At 31.7% G+C, this 16,496-nt stretch overlaps 1 protein-coding gene across 1 annotated transcript; it reads right to left on the bottom strand.

The window, feature by feature from the left end:
* Positions 1 to 3,843: 3,843 nt before the first annotated feature.
* LOC127712600 (uncharacterized) lies at positions 3,844 to 8,615 on the bottom strand. Its single transcript, XM_052219118.1, has 2 exons — positions 8,574 to 8,615; positions 3,844 to 5,529 (listed from the first exon to the last, which is right to left on the bottom strand). The coding sequence occupies exon 2, from the start codon at positions 5,157 to 5,159 to the stop codon at positions 3,867 to 3,869; it is 1,293 nt and encodes a 430-aa protein (XP_052075078.1). The 5' UTR covers positions 5,160 to 5,529; positions 8,574 to 8,615; the 3' UTR covers positions 3,844 to 3,866.
* Positions 8,616 to 16,496: the final 7,881 nt, after the last annotated feature.

Raw genomic sequence — 16,496 nt, 5'->3', positions numbered from 1 at the left:
CTGCTAGAGAAAAAAAATGAGTCAGTATTTCCTGTCGATATGCACATCTACATAGTATGATCTTATTATATACAAAGTTTCATGAAATTCTGTTGTGTTGTTTTAGAGTAGTTGCGATGACAAACTGTTGCAGTTGTATATTGAGGCCAATAAGTTCAAAGAGGCATAACTCCTAGAAAAAAAATTAAATCAAAATTTCCTGCATTGACAAGAACAGGACTGACGAACGCACAGACAGACGGACGGACAAACAGATGGACGGACAGACAGACGGACTCATAGACAGACGGACTGGTCAAAAACATTACACCCCATGTAATAAATTGCGTGGGGTACAATTACATGTTCATTTAATTTTAGGAGTTTATCTAAGGATATGGCAACGGTGACCTCTTCATCCAATCTATCGTATACAAAAGTTGCACATATGAATCTATCTGAAACCAAACTATAGAAATAATTAAATTCCACACAAAGCTTCTAAAATTATAGGGTAAAAAAAAAACACATTTATACCATAGCCAAAATAATAACATTAAAGAACAATCAACAATACCATGGCTAAAAAAATAATAATGTTAAAGAACAATCATATAGACCATGCCCAATATTATAACGATGAAGAACAAACAAGTTGAACAATACTATGGCCAAAAAAAGTATCGTTGAAAAAAATCAACAATACCATGGCCAAAAATTATAACAATTATAAACGGCAATACCATTGCAAAAAATAACGATAAAGATCAAACAACAATACCATGGCCAAGAAAAATATCGATGAAAAAAACCAACAATACCGTGGCCAAAAATAATAACGATAAAGAACAAACAACAATACCATGAAAAACATAATAATGACAAAAGAAAAAAACAAAACAATCCAAGGTCAAAACAACAATACCAGAAATTACATAGAGCACCAGGAATTCCACCAAATACTGAGGCTGAGCACTTGCGCTCCAGTATAGTTTGCAGACCTTGCTCAAGATGTGCCATCTGTTCTGTTACCAAAGCAAGTAAAGATAAGTAATAAGTTGGAATTGAAAAAAAATAAAATAGTAAAGGTGACAGTATATTGGTCACGACAAATAGAAAATATCTGTAGTCGTGTGGTACACAGATAAACCATACATTTAGCAACTAAACGAAGACGACGTTGTTAAAACTTCGAAGGAATCATTTCAACTTAACCACCTCGAAGCCTCAATAAAGCTGTCCCTTGTTAGCAGTAACACATTATCAAGAAATTGTAACAGGATATTCAAGCCCCAGAATATTGTATTAACTTATACCTTATACTTATACTTAGACATATTACCCCATTCATATAAATGAAAAGTTCACACTAGGAATTTTGAAATCATCTGTTTTGTCGGAAGGTTAAATTTTTGAAACATCTCTTATTGTCAGATTCTAGATATGAGACGAAATTGTATTTGTGTTACATGTTATTTCAAATTCAATTGGTAAAGATTCAGGATAATTGTGTGTTAATTGAGGATTTCTGGTTGCTTTCTAAAATTTATTCACGACTTGAACATAAAGATCATGCAAAATTGTACAGACACCACTCATTGGTTGACTAAATTTTGGTCACATCTTTAGTGTTGTTACGGTCACGTTGACGTCATCACTTTTGTCGATTTTTTATTCCTGCATTTGGCCAAATGTATTCTTGAATCCTAACTGTGATTCTGGTGCAGGAAAATTGATTCCGTTAATTTCATTTGAAATTAAATGAGTGTAAAATAAAGGCAACAGTAGTATACCGCTGTTCAAAAGTCATAAATCGATTGAGAGAAAATAAATCCTGGTTACAAACTAAAACCGAGGGAAACACATCAACTTTAAGAGGAAAACAACGAAACAACAGAAACACTGAAGTGCAACAAAAACAAACGACAATGCAACACACACAGAAACGAACTGTAGGATAACAACTACCATTTTCCTGACTTAGTACCGGACATTTAAAAAAAAAAGTCCCTAATCAAATGGAAAATCAAAAGCTCAAACACATCAAGCGAATGGATAACAACTGTCATAATCCAGATTTGGTACAGGCATTTTCTTATGTAGAAAATGGTGGATTTAACCTGGTTTTATAGCTAGCTAAACCTCTCACTTGTATGACAGTCGCATCAAATCCCATTATATTGACAACAATGTGTGAACAAAACAAACTGACACAAAAGGTAAAAATGTCACAATTAGGGGTACAATGTATTTTATAAAAATTACAAGACTATTAATATGAAATTGTGTTAGTAATAAGATAATTAGTTGTATTATCTAGCTATGTGCACTCTCTTTAAATATTGATGTCAAAATGTTATAATCCCGGCCCTGCAATATAGAATATCTAAATGCTAAGTAAAAAATCAGAATAATTTGATTAAAATTAAAGAGACCAAAAATCTCTACGATCTCTGACATGTATATATACACATGGAAAACAGTATTGCAACACTTTGATTTTTTAAACCTTGGAAAATCAGCCTCCTTTTTTTATAGATTATGATAGAATATTTGTATAATAATATTGAAACACTTTAATGATAACATTGGCATTAAACAAATTAAACAATGTATGAAAAAAAATGTTTAACCTCAGTTTTGATAACAAAAATGAAGTTATTTTTGTACCAAAAAATACATTTTACAACTTTTACTGTAATCGAACTTTACAATGTCAGACATTTTAAAATAAATCTTAAAATGATTGTTCACATCATGGTTGAACGTTATACGCCAAAGAATCAATACTCGGTGCAGCATCCATTCACACGGATAACCACCTCTTAGCGTCTTCTCGTGCATGCCACCAATCGACGAATTTGTTGCTGAGTTAACCGCATAGTTTATTTCATGAAGTGTTTGACCTCGGGGTGTCCTTCCACACATTTTACGCCAAATAGGACCACTATATGCTCGATATGGTTCAAATCCGGGCTACGATCATGCCAAGGAAAATAAACCTACTTTTATTGGACCAATGGATTTTCCTCCAAGATGCTAATTTCCGACGTTGGCTGGGTCTGGACCACTTTATGTCTGTTTATAGGCAAAGGTCACCAAAATGGTCTTCTCGCACGATAACCAGTAGCTATTAGTCGATTTCGAACAGTTCTTGTTTAAAGTCTCCTGTATGGCAACCACTCTCTTTTAATGATTGTACTGTTTGCATAGGGTTTTCTTCTGACCAACATTCATAAGAGTTTTTCCCTAGCTGATGTTATTGGGGGTCTTCCTGATCTCAGTAGGTCTTTAACATCATTTGTTGCTTTATTTTTTTTTTCTTTTCACAAAACGACTTATAGTGGAATGGTGATGACCAACAACACGTGTAATTTGTCACATCGACATACCTGCTTCTCTTATATTGATAATCTGCCATCTTGCTGCAGTTGAGAGTTGTGGAGGACCCATTACATGGTTTCAATCAAATAAATTTACAAACTTGGTTATCAAAAATGTTGAAAAGAATGAGGATAAAACATCTATTTTGTTGTTTACGAGTACAGTAGCTGCATGTGCAGATTAGAACTTATCTAGTCGACATTTATTGATTAAACTCAGGTGAGATTTAAAAACTAGTTCTATTTCAATAAATTATATCACAAAACAATATAGAGTTTTTTTATTATTTGAATTTCAATTCGGTGTTGCTTTACTTTTTTCCATGTGTATATATATGCATTGCAAATATAGAGTTTAAGTAAATATTTTTTTAAACCAAAAACAAACTGTGTTGTATGTACATTAACACACAACTTGAAAATGCGAAACATTTACCAATTACTTTTTATTCTACAAAATAACAAAAAATGCATCGATGGATTCTCGAGAACATTATCTGTTTGTCAATTTTTGCATTTGTATACATATACAGATTCATAAAGGTTATTAATAACAAACAGTTTTGTAAAGTCGTTGTTGAAACAAATTCCATACGGACGGTTAATGTCATTGTCTTTGTTTATCATTTCCTCACAGTTTTCCCAATCAGATGACATTCTCTGTACGTTGTTGTTGTAGTTACCACCATAATAAATGTTTCCTTGTCGATCGCGTGTTATTCCTGCTGTACCTGAAACGTCCTTACTGTATACAAGTGTTCCATCTAATTTGACACAAAGGAGTTTGTTAGCACATCTAACAATGAACTGCTCGTGAATATCATCGTATGACATAAAGTAAATATAATCAGATCCCAGTGTAATAGTTTTTAGAATTTTCCCATGGCTGTCTAATGTTTTGATTATACCATCTTCCCCACCAACGTAAATTCTCTCACATCCAGCAGTGATACCATAACATTTAAATCCAACTTTAACTTTATCACACTTTGACATCTTTGTAGTGTTTATGAATTGAATTGATTTCTCGTCTGGCAAGGTAAAAACAGCTCTATCTGTACCTGGAATCACATCAACATCAAAAGGATCATCGGAAAACGTTATCTCTGTCTCGTAATCCTTGTAGTCTCTGTAGACATAGAGTTTCGGATCTAAGGATGAATAATTAGCCAGGAGCAGCTTATTATCACCTGTGACACATATATCAATTAAATTATAATGATTCTCTGTTTTCAATTGTAATTCTGCATCCATTTCAAACCCAACAATATGTTTTGTTGATTGTGCCAAGATCTGGGCCTGTTGAAATTTCTTTTGCTTGTAGTGAATTTGACAAAAGCGAACAGACTCTGACAGTGTTCCAAAACATTCAAGTTTGATATCTTTCTTTTCATCAAAGGTTATTTCGATTTCTTTTGAATTTGATATCAACTGCAGTACACTAGCTTCGATGCTTTGAATATTCGCTACTTGTTGATGCAAGGAAATGAACAGCTGATTATCGGACCCATGATCTCTCAGGGAACCAAGTTCGTTCTCACTTGCTTTTAAGCTGCCCAAAACTTGTGATATTTCTTCCTTTTGTTTGTTGATTTTGATCTCGTGTTTACGATTGAGAGATGACAGTTCGGCGTATAGATCTTGTTCAAGAATATCTATTGGTTCCAATAATCGAGATTTGACTTCAAGAATCTGTTTGGTTATGACTGATTTAGTTTTCAAAAGTAATTTTAAGTTCGATTCTCTGTTACCGTGTAAATCATTTAAGGTTGTAATAAGATGCTTTATATCCGCCATTATGTCAGTGAACAATGCAGAATTTTTTTACATGTTTCGATGCATGTTCTAATGGAAGAACATTTTCACATTTTCTATGGTCTTTAGGAATGCAGGCTCTACAGCAAACACTATCATGATCTGTGCAGTAATAATCTAAAAGCATATCTGGATGGATTTTGCAGATTTTCTTCGCCGATAGTGTGATATTGTAACCGACGGACGACAAATCGATAACCTGATGAGATTTGAATGCTTTAAAACGAACATGTGACTCTGCACAGTCTGAACAGAGTCTTTCCTCACAGTCAAAACAATAGTTTGTTGCTGAAACCGACTTATTCTCGTCTGTGCACGGATCACAGAATCTAGCTGTAGCCATTTCTGCATTCTGAAACATAGATAAATGAATATCATCGTGTAAACATTCAAACATACTCTAAATAAAATGATTTTTCCTTGGGTTTTTTTAAAGGACTTTGGAGAAAACGATTATAAAGTTCTTTTTATGTTTCCTAAAAATGGATCGTCTACCTTTGGTCATAATTATAACTGTTTACAAATCTGGAAATTTTAAAAAATACTAAGGATGTTCTACTCCAGGAATAGATTACTTTAGCTGTATTTGGCACAACCTTTCAAAATGTTGGGTCTTCAATGCTCTTCATCTCTCTATTTTAGTTGTCTTTTTAACGTTTATGATTCGAACGTCACTGATATGTCTTTTAAGATAAAACGCGCATCTGACGTACACACTCCAAAGCCGAATATTTACGATGAGCTTATTTGCAACCACTGGGTCGATACCACTGCTGGTTAAGGGTCCTCCCAAGGGTATCGACAAGACAATAGGGATCACTAAAATCTAAATAAAAGCTTAGATCCAACAAATAAAAGAACCTCAAAAATGCCTTTTTGTTTTAAATTACACAAAGATTATTTTTGAACCTTTTAAACTTTAATGTAGACCAATTTGAAGCCAGGCCCCATGATCAAAAATATAGATATACTGTAACATTCAACATTATATCAAAGTAGGCCAATAATTAAATGTAAAATGAAATCAAAGAACGTTTATCTTTAGACCCATTGGACCTAAATATGGATCAATTCGAAAACAGGGCCGAAAATCAAAATTCTAAATACCCGGTTAGATTAAGCATATAAAAAGCATGGTACCTTGTGGTAAAATTTCATAGAAATCTGTCCTCTTATACACAAATTATTGTCCTGAATCATGAAAAAGTCTTGTTATTAATCCTTTTTGGACCCGTTTTACTAAACAGCTACATGTACAACTATAACGCCGAAAATAAATCCCAACCTTTCTATTGAGGTAAGGAACCTTATTCTAAAATTTCATACAATTCCATGCACTTATATTCAAGTTATTGTCTGTCAAATAGAAAATAATTGTTTTTAATAGACCCTTTTTTGCCGCTTATGGTATCTATGATGAGTTTATTGCCTATAATGGTATAGAACCTTGTGGAAAAATTTGATAGATATCCATACATATATAATCAGGTTATTGCCTGAATACCAGAAACAAAGTTGTTTTGGCCCTTTTAGACCCCTACTCATTAAAATTGTTTTAACCATGACCCTCAAAAATCGATCCCAACTTTCCTTTGAATAATGGAACCTTGTGGTAAATTGTCATAGAAATTTCTAGTCAAATTATAGTCTTGAAACATGAACAATTCTTGATTTGATGCCCAATTTTATTTCCTAATTACATACGACAATAACCTCAAAATAAATCCCAATCGTCCTATTGTGGTATCAAACCTTGTGCTCATATTTAATAGTTATCCATACGCCTATACTCAAGGTATTGTCTGCAAACCAAAATGACTTCAGACGCAGACATCGCCATTAGATAATACGGACGCAAATAATTTTGCAGTGGTGTAAACATGATAAAATCTAAAAATGACTGCAAATAACGGTAATGGAGTTGAACCACTAATTCATAGACCTATGCTTTATATGTTTATTCTTAAATTTTAAGCTTAAATGGCTACTTTGTTTTTAATTTCAAATATAGTGGCAGTCATTTTCGTGTCAACACTATTCTTCATCCTAACTTGTTCTAAAATTTCCACATAATTTGTTTTGCATATTAGAGAGCACTAGTTTGTGTACAAATCAAGTACTTCTTATCTGAACAAAAAGGCAAACGTGCCCTAAAACTATTGTTACATGTAAATTTTCTTAAACCCCAATAAACACCGAGCAAGGACTGAACAGTGATTTCAAGTCTATAAGCTTTAATTCTTTACACAAAATTTCCCAAATGTCTTACTATTGGCAAAAAGTTATGCGAAGAACTGTTCCGTTTAAGTAGTTTTTAATTTTTTGTATACTCTTTCTGACCGGTCCAGAGTTCAAAATACTTTTGTTTGAGAGTTTTTGTAGTTTTGAATTTTGTCTTTCATATATGTATAAGACTTCAAACTTTCTGAACCTGTGAAAAACGGAATAATCCGCCGAAATAGTTAACTTCTGAGATCTTTTCATTGCGATTTAGTTATGATTCAAGTTTTTAGAAAAAAACCTTATAAATTATAATAGCTTTTTCAGGTCCAAAACTGAAAAACGCTTTAAAAGCATAAAAACACTTTAGAAGCATCGATATAAAAATGAAACTGTATTGTATGTCTGTCCCTTTGCGAGAGAATCATGAAGCGTTTCTTGAATGTTTGACAAAGTTAATGATTGTAAGATATTTAACTAAAGACTGTTTATTTTATGTTGATTAAAAAAATACCATTTATCAGTAAATAACAGACAACTGCAAAATGGAACAACACTTTTTTTTCTTCTGAATCTTGGATTTTCATGTGTCAATATCTGACTGACAAGACAAAATGAGGACTGGTTATTTAACTTATACAAGTTATTCCAAGAATCCCAACGGCAGCCGCCATTTACAGTAAGTAATTTTTCCTAGTTTTATTTTATTAACACGAAGCGAAGAGGGTATGACTCGTCGTGAGTCATTAAAGTAATACATTCATAACATTCATGTTATTGCTAATTACAACTGTCAATACAAACTATAAAAAGGTACTATAAACAATTATGATTCAAGAATTTACCAAACAATAAATACAATACTTAGATTTTTTTCAGCTGCCAAACGAAAAAAAAAGCATCACCCAAGAAATTTTTCTGTATGTTTGTGCCTTTGCGAGAGCATCATGAAGCGTTTCTTGAATGTTTGAAAAAGTATAAAAAAATGAATAAATCAACCCAAGACTGATTAATTTATGTTTATACAAAAACAAAATAGTATAATACAGAAAAAATGCAAAAATGCAACAGAAAAAGATCATTTCTCAATCTTCAATTTTTAGATTTCTTGTGAAGAATAATTGACTTACTAAAAGAAGATGGGACCGGTAGTCTAATTAATAAGATAGTACTTACAATAACCGATGTTCCGAGAATCCCTGTCGCAACCCTTTGCTGTAAGTAAAACAATAAGTTGTAATGCAACTTCACCTTCTCTGAACACTTAATGCAACTAACTTATTCAACTGCCGGCTAATAGTTTTGGTAAGTTTCAATCGATTTGCACTTTTCACACAGTGCATTTTATTTATATATTGCTATTATGGCAATATTTAAACAACATGAACAATGAGAGATCTATACTTTATGAGCCCACATTCACTGATCACGAATAAATGTATGGAAATTATTTACTTCATAATTTATAATTATATTGTGATACAATTACAGGAATGAAATGGAAATTGTTAAATTTAAAATTTATTTTCGGTTTCAACTATGTCAACCTACAGAAATTCACATTATATTGTTACAATGATTATAACACTAAAAAAAACGATGACGACTTGAAACTATACACATTTAAAAAAAAAATTAATATTGACAGTGGCAGCTGTATTCTTTTTTATAAGTTATAATAGTTTCTTGAAGACAAAAGTACGTACACACTTACCTGATTTAAGATGTCTGAACAAAGTTCAAGTTCGTTGTATGGAAAGCTGTATGAAACAAAGTATATTTCTTCCTGAATGAAAATACATGAATGTTTAAATACGACAGCTGTAATTACTAAGTACCTGTTACTGTTTTAAATTGAACAAAATAACTTGTACTAAGTATTATGTATAACAGGAATATTTTTGCATATATGAATGGTTACTCACAAAATGAAAAGCAAGATAGAAACGGACTTGCAAAACGTAAAATAACAACAATACTGAACTCTGAGGAAAGTGCAAAACGGAAAGTCCATCGGCAAATAGCAAAATCAAAAGCTCAAACACATCAAACGTATGGATAACAACTGTCATATTCCTGACTTTGTACAAGCATTTTCTTATGTAAAAATGGTGGAATAAAACCTGGTTTTAAGGCTTGCTAAACCTTTCACTTGTAAGACAATCGCATAAAATTCCATTATATTGTCAACGATGTGTGAATAAAACAAATGATGGAATTTAAACTAAAAACTGCCAACCATAGAGTAAGCAAATAAAATAAAATTACTTGTGCTATACGTTTTGCGCGATATCTAATAGGTTCGAGAATCAGTAACCATCATTCATTAATCTATCTACTAAATACATGATTGCCAAATTAATCGAGATATTCAATATGCATTTTACAGTTGTGAGTAAGATATTTGTTGAAACGTACAGAGAGCGCATTGGATGCAACATATACATTTTCTTGTAATTCCTGATTGCTTTTATTAACAAGAGGCGAAGAGAGTATGATACGTTGTGGGTCATTAAAGTAATATATTCAGAAAGTCCATTTGCTTTGTCTAATTGAAACTGTCTTTACAAACTATGAAAGTTACTATGACCCATAACAAACCTATACTGTTACTTCAATGCAATGAAAAAGATATCACACCGCCTAGAACATTTTGTGAGAATATGCTGTGTTGTGCTAACCTATCAATGTACAGTAAAACCTGTGTAAACCGGCCGGCTACGGGACTATGAAAAAGGGCCGTTTTGGACAGTGAGCCGGTTTATTCAGGTTTCCATTTTGATCGGACGTTCATGACTTGTGACGTCCGATATATTGCATGCGAAAGTTCTTTCTGATTGTTAATTATAAACTGATAAATATTTCGTATGATCGTTGTTTTGAATCTTCTTATTCATTGGCTATATAAATTGTTCCTCGAAATCAAAAAAATAATATTTTAACCATTTTTTCATATCCTCGTATGTCAAATAAACCTCGGTAGCATCAGTATTCGACTTGTCAGTTACACTTTTACCTTGTGTTCATTATTTTCATGTGCATCATAATCCTCGCGTTGTTTGAATTGTGACACGAGAGTTTCGTTTTACTTCCATCACTTTTTTCCGATGTTGATATAGCCGATGAAAAAGAAAGACATTATTATATTGTTTTATTAAATTAATTTCCGTCAAAAGGTTTTGAATGTAGATGCATGCAGTAAAAAGTCTTTTGAAGTAGCTAAACAGATGTCTCCGACTCAATTCTTCAATGAGTTTATCTAAATCTCCAGGCATTCATTTGATCTGCTGACAGCGGAACGAGAGCTCCGGTTGATAATTTAAAAGTACGTTTCGAACATCGCAATATTTACATCTACTCATCATTTCGATCTTTTGTATCACTATCACTATCATAACGTTAGCATTGTATGATTTACTGTTACAACATATGGTCAACAATAGAAAAAGAAAGCAGCTTGTGTGAACATAAAACTAAAACCATTCGCAAATATATGGTAATTATTTACAAGACTATCTTACCCATGTCGGGTTCGTCTTATAAATTTTGTATATCCAATGATTAATGTTTAAAAGATGTGAACAAAATCAGGTGATTCCCCCCGTATTTTGCATTTTTCTGTCAAAAATTTTGACATTGTCAGTTTCTTAATATTTCGTTTGATTGTTTCAGTTTACTTATTTCAAAATTTTATAGACTGGGAAGGTTAAGAGTTTGATATATTGTACAGACATATTGTACATTTGGAGACATTGTGTTGCTCTATATAACACATTTGGTTATTCATTTGACATAAGGGTGTTGTCACAATGATGTCCTCGCATTTTTGCTTATCACCAGCCCAGTAGTCAGCACTTCTGTGTTGACATGAACTATCATTGATATGGTCATAATTATAAATTAACTGTTTACCAAACTTTGAATTTTTGAAATACTAAGGCTTTTCTACATCAGGAATATATTACCTTAGCTGTATTCTTTATTCGAGTGTCACTGATGAGTCTTTTGTAGACGAAACGCGCATCTGGTGCAAATATAAAATTACAATCCTGGTATCTATGATGAGTTTATTTCCATCATTTTGTCTCTTCTTTTGTTAGGTTGCACTGCCTCCTCTTTACTTTGAATCTTGTGGAAGTGGCCAAATTCATGATAATCTTTGACGTAAATCAGTCAGTTTTAGTAAATAACTAAACATGTTTAAGTTTCCTTAGGACAAACAATTCAGTAGTTTTCTATGTTAAACAACTTAAAACTGAGAAATATTAAACTGCAGTTGTTATTGGTAATCATAACAATCAATATATATCTGGTAACACTACTGTTATAACGTTGTTTTTTTGGTTATTGTATACGTATGCGTATACCTGTTGTTATTTACATACAGTTGTGTGAAGTCATTATTAACACACATTTGAGACGGATTGTTAATGCCATTGTTAAGGTTCAGCATTTTCTCACTGTTTTCTCTATCTGGTGACAGTCTTCGTTAGTTTTTGTTACGTTGATCACCATAGTAAACGTTAACTGTCGATCAAATCTTATTCCTGCTGTTCCATTAACGTCCTCACTGAATACTAGTTTATACAAAGTAGTTTTGTGCGATATCTAGATATAAATTGCTTGTAAATATCATCATATATCATATAGTAAATATTGCCAGATAGTTGTTTATTTGTTTTTAGAATTTTCACATTGGTGTCTAATGTTTTGATAGTACCATATTTACCACCAACGTAAATTCTGTCATGTCCAGCAGTGATACCCCAACAATTGAATGCAACTTTAATTTTGTTTCCCAAATTTCGATAGATTGTTCATGAAAAAACTCATTTTTGGAAATTCAAAAAATCTATAAGATAGAAATTTGAAATAAAATATGATAAGATAGGTTTTATAATATGCTTTAAGCAAATAAAAAAAAAACATGGTGTCACCGAACTTGTTTCCTGCTAGAAGTAAACAATGAAAATTTCCTTATCATTCCCATATGTTTTGTCCTATAAGAGTTATCTCCCCTTTAATGGCTCAGTTGAAAAAAATGATCCTAAAATATATAAATATTTGTTTAAACATTTTGGATAACGCAATAAAGCATTTATTTTTATTCATACAAATAAACAGTCTTTTACATAAATTGCAAATATGTCCCAAAATTTACTGATTTAAGCAGAGAAGAAGACCGATTGTGTACTGCTATTAAATAATCAAAGATTGCGGTATACAGTTAATCTACCTTAATGCATTAAATGTGTACTATGTGTTGTACTAAACCTCACGGAAAGCTCTTTTTAAAATTTCAAACTATAGAAGGAAATACATTTTTTGTATGTTTGTAAATAAAATGATGTTTAAAATATTTTTCACAGTACAGAGAGCGATCTTGTAGGTTTCAGACGATCAAGTAGGGATGGATATGTTTAAGACTGTCTGATTACATCGAAAATAATACTCATGTTTTTATTTTATGAGAATATAAAAATGTGAAAATAGATATAATTTATCAAGTCAATTTTTTGCAAATATACAAGTATTACATAATTCGAACGTAACGACTATTCATCAAATAGAATATCCCGTTTTGAAATAATTGAGAAACTAAATTTATTGAAATTTGAAGTTTTTTCAAAACAACATTAGATAACATTTATAAAAAAAAACATAGAATTTGAAAAAATAAAGTCTGTGTTACAGATATTTACCGATGGCTCATTTTCTCCATAATGTTCATGACAAGAGATATTGTGTCGACAAAAAATCAATAATACTGTCTGGGATGATTTTTTTTATAAATTATCATTTATACAAAATGGAATATTTTTGAATGCATTTCCAATATGTTCTTCTTCCTCTAAATTCGTTTACTTAATTCGCAGCCAATCAAAATAAAGAGGTTATATATTGGTGTTTCTTTTTATAAAGTGGGAAAAATTTCCCAACAAAATACACTTTTATCTTAAATCAATGGAATAATTTTTTGGGTCAAAAAGGTTGCTTACTGAACGCACTCCTTTAAAACAAGAGAAAACAAACGAATTGAATAATGGAAAGATCAATAAACGGAAAACTATTATGACAGACAACAACTAACTACAACCACTGAACTACATGCTCATTCTTTTAGCATAAATAATGTTGCAGGTTTAAAAATGTGTTTAGCGGTAACCATCCCTAACCTTGGACAGTGCTGTAAAAGCAAAAGATAAGAGTAAAATAAATATCAGTTGGAAAGGACTTAACTCGTTAGATTTGTACTACGGATGAAACTAAGCTTTAATGAAAGCACGTTTTAAAATTTTAGAAGGAGATATATTTGTTGATTGTTTGTAAATAACATGTTGTTCACAATACAGAGGGAGCTCCTGTAGGTTTCAGGTTATCAATTAGGGGTATACTTACCCTTCCAGAGCATCCCCATGTTGTGTTTGTGTACTATTTATTGTCTGTTTGTCTTTTTCTTTTTTAGTCATGGCGTTGTCAGTTTATTTTCGATTGATGAGTTTGAATTTCACTTTGGTATCTTTCGCCCCTCTTTTCTGATTGTCGGTATCTACATCAGATATTATACTACTTTTGTTTTTCTTTTATGCGAATATATGTATTAGAAAATAAAGATAAATTATTCATTCAGATTTTTTTATCGGAAAAAAAGATTTTATTTTGATGCTGATACAAAAAAATAGACACTTTAAAATTAAAACAAATAAATGAGGGAATTAACATATTGTTGTACTACAGGATGGGACCAAAACAATGATTATTCATTAGTATGTTCAGTGCGGCGACACGTGTGTTTGTATTACGTAATTGATTTGCAAATAAATACTGAACTGAATACGACATCAAATAGAATATCTCGTTTTGAAATAATTTAGAAACTAAATCTATTGAAATTCGAAGTAATGTCAAAGCAGCTTAAGAATACTTTTATGAAACAACAAGATTTATTAAAGTATTCAAGTATTTGATACGGATTGTTACGGATGTTCTTCGTCCCTTAATGCCTTTACTTCATTCGCAGCCAATCAAAATAAAGACGTTTTAAATTGGTTTTATTGATTAAGTGGGAAATATTGTCCAACAATATAGTGAAAAACACATTGCTGATGATGTACAAATATCTTGTAGGATTGTTGTTTTCATTAATCTGCTGTGTTAAGGTATTATTTTATTGATGCACATTTCTATTGTAGGATAACTATATTTACGAGGTGTTTTCTACAAAATAATTACATCACCCTTTCGAAACATATGTATGTGCAACACTTCCAAACGTGTCTATTTCGCCAAAATGTCTTCATAAATCTCAAAAGCCCCAAAGATGTCGGATAATTGTAACTTGGCGAAGCTAGATATAGACACGTTTTGCAGGTTTGTAACGTCATATGGACACGTTTGGATGATTTGGCCATGCTTGGATTAATAAACACGTTTGCTAATAAATATCTAAAACATGTCTAGTTATCAAGATAAATTTAGTAACAAACTCTATTACATCCTGTGACGCGGAAAGCTGTAACAACACAATCACATAGCTCACCTTTTGATACTACCATTTTAATTGACATCCATGTCTATGAGTAACGTCAGTATCAGTTAACTAAATCTTTTCTTTGAAAACGTTGATGAATGTTAGTCAAGTTGTATTGGTAACTATGTCATGTAGGAACATACTTCGTCGGACGTATACATGTACACGACGACTTTAAATTATAACTAGATAGTTGGATATACAGATTCTTACGAAGAGGTTCCTTGAATATTCTAGAGGAATATCAAAAAAGACACAAATACAGAAATGTTTTAGTTTTTTCTTAATTATGAAATAAACAGATATTTTTTTATACTGTCCTAAGTCAGAAACCTGATGTTCAGTGGTTGTCGTTTGTTGATGTGGTTCATTAGTTTTTCTTATTTTTCGTTTTTATATAAGACCGTTGGTTTTCCTGTTTGCATGGTTTTACACTAGTCATTTTTGGGGCACTTTATAGGTTGCTTTTCGGTTTGTGTGAGCAAAGGCTCCGTGTGGAAGGCCGTACTTTGACCTATAACGGTTTATTTTCACAAATTGTTACTTGCATAGAGAGTGGTCCCATTGGCACTCATACCACATCTTCTTATATCTTTATAACAAAACTTGTCAAAAAGAAAAATGATAGAGCCAATTTACTTTAAATTTTTTTCACAGCAGAGCCTTTTTTTCAATAATTTACAGTGTCATAAGTTTATGAATTTCATATGAAATACTTTGTAGTGCAAACAACACAACGAATGTGATAATATATTTAAGAACTTTTTATCAAATTATAGATACCCATAGCCAACACCTATATTTTATAGAAAATATTTGAGATATTGCCTATCAAATATAAAATAATTAATATCAGTATGGTGCCTGTTAATGAAAAATTTAACAATACATGAGGAAATTTCAATTCTGTCTTAAAATATTCAGAAGAGAGAATATTCAGGATCCTACTAGAATACAAATGTAGATTTCCAAATTTCTACTAGTAGATATTGGAACTATCATGTGTACTGAATTTTGGTAAGTATAGATCAAAATTCTAATTCCTACTAGTAGATATTGGAATTGTCATGTGTACTGGATTTTAGTAAGTATAGATCAAAATTATAATTCCTACTAACATATATTGGAATTCTTATTGTACTAGGAGGATTCTGAATCCAATTGAATTCCAATTTTTACTGTGACATGAACGTGTATTTTCAATGTGTATAACTATATTATCAATGTGAATATACGTGTATATGCCTGTATATTTTATTTTAGTCTTTGCTGATGTAAATATTGCTTTAAAGAAACCTACAAAGCTTTCTTCCACTCATGATTCTAAAATTACCGAGGGAAAAGATTATCTCTGTTGTAACTCTACATATGTCGTCGATGCAGACAAGTCAAATTTGCAGTATGTTGAAGGCGATTTTCTGTGTGCAAATTCAGCCAGAGTAGATACTCAGAAGTCATGGTGGGCAGTCGACTTACAAAATGTTTATCATATAGATGTAATAGATATTTTTGGACGAACATCTTTTGAACGTAAGTGTTACTTGTTTCATTTTTTTTTAAATTGGGAA

Source organism: Mytilus californianus, unplaced genomic scaffold (genome assembly GCF_021869535.1).
Source record: "Mytilus californianus isolate M0D057914Y unplaced genomic scaffold, xbMytCali1.0.p SCAF_8, whole genome shotgun sequence".
NCBI lineage: Eukaryota > Metazoa > Mollusca > Bivalvia > Mytilida > Mytilidae > Mytilus > Mytilus californianus.
The sequence above is the reverse complement of the archived record's forward strand: the minus strand, read 5'-3'. Positions and strand labels throughout refer to the sequence as shown.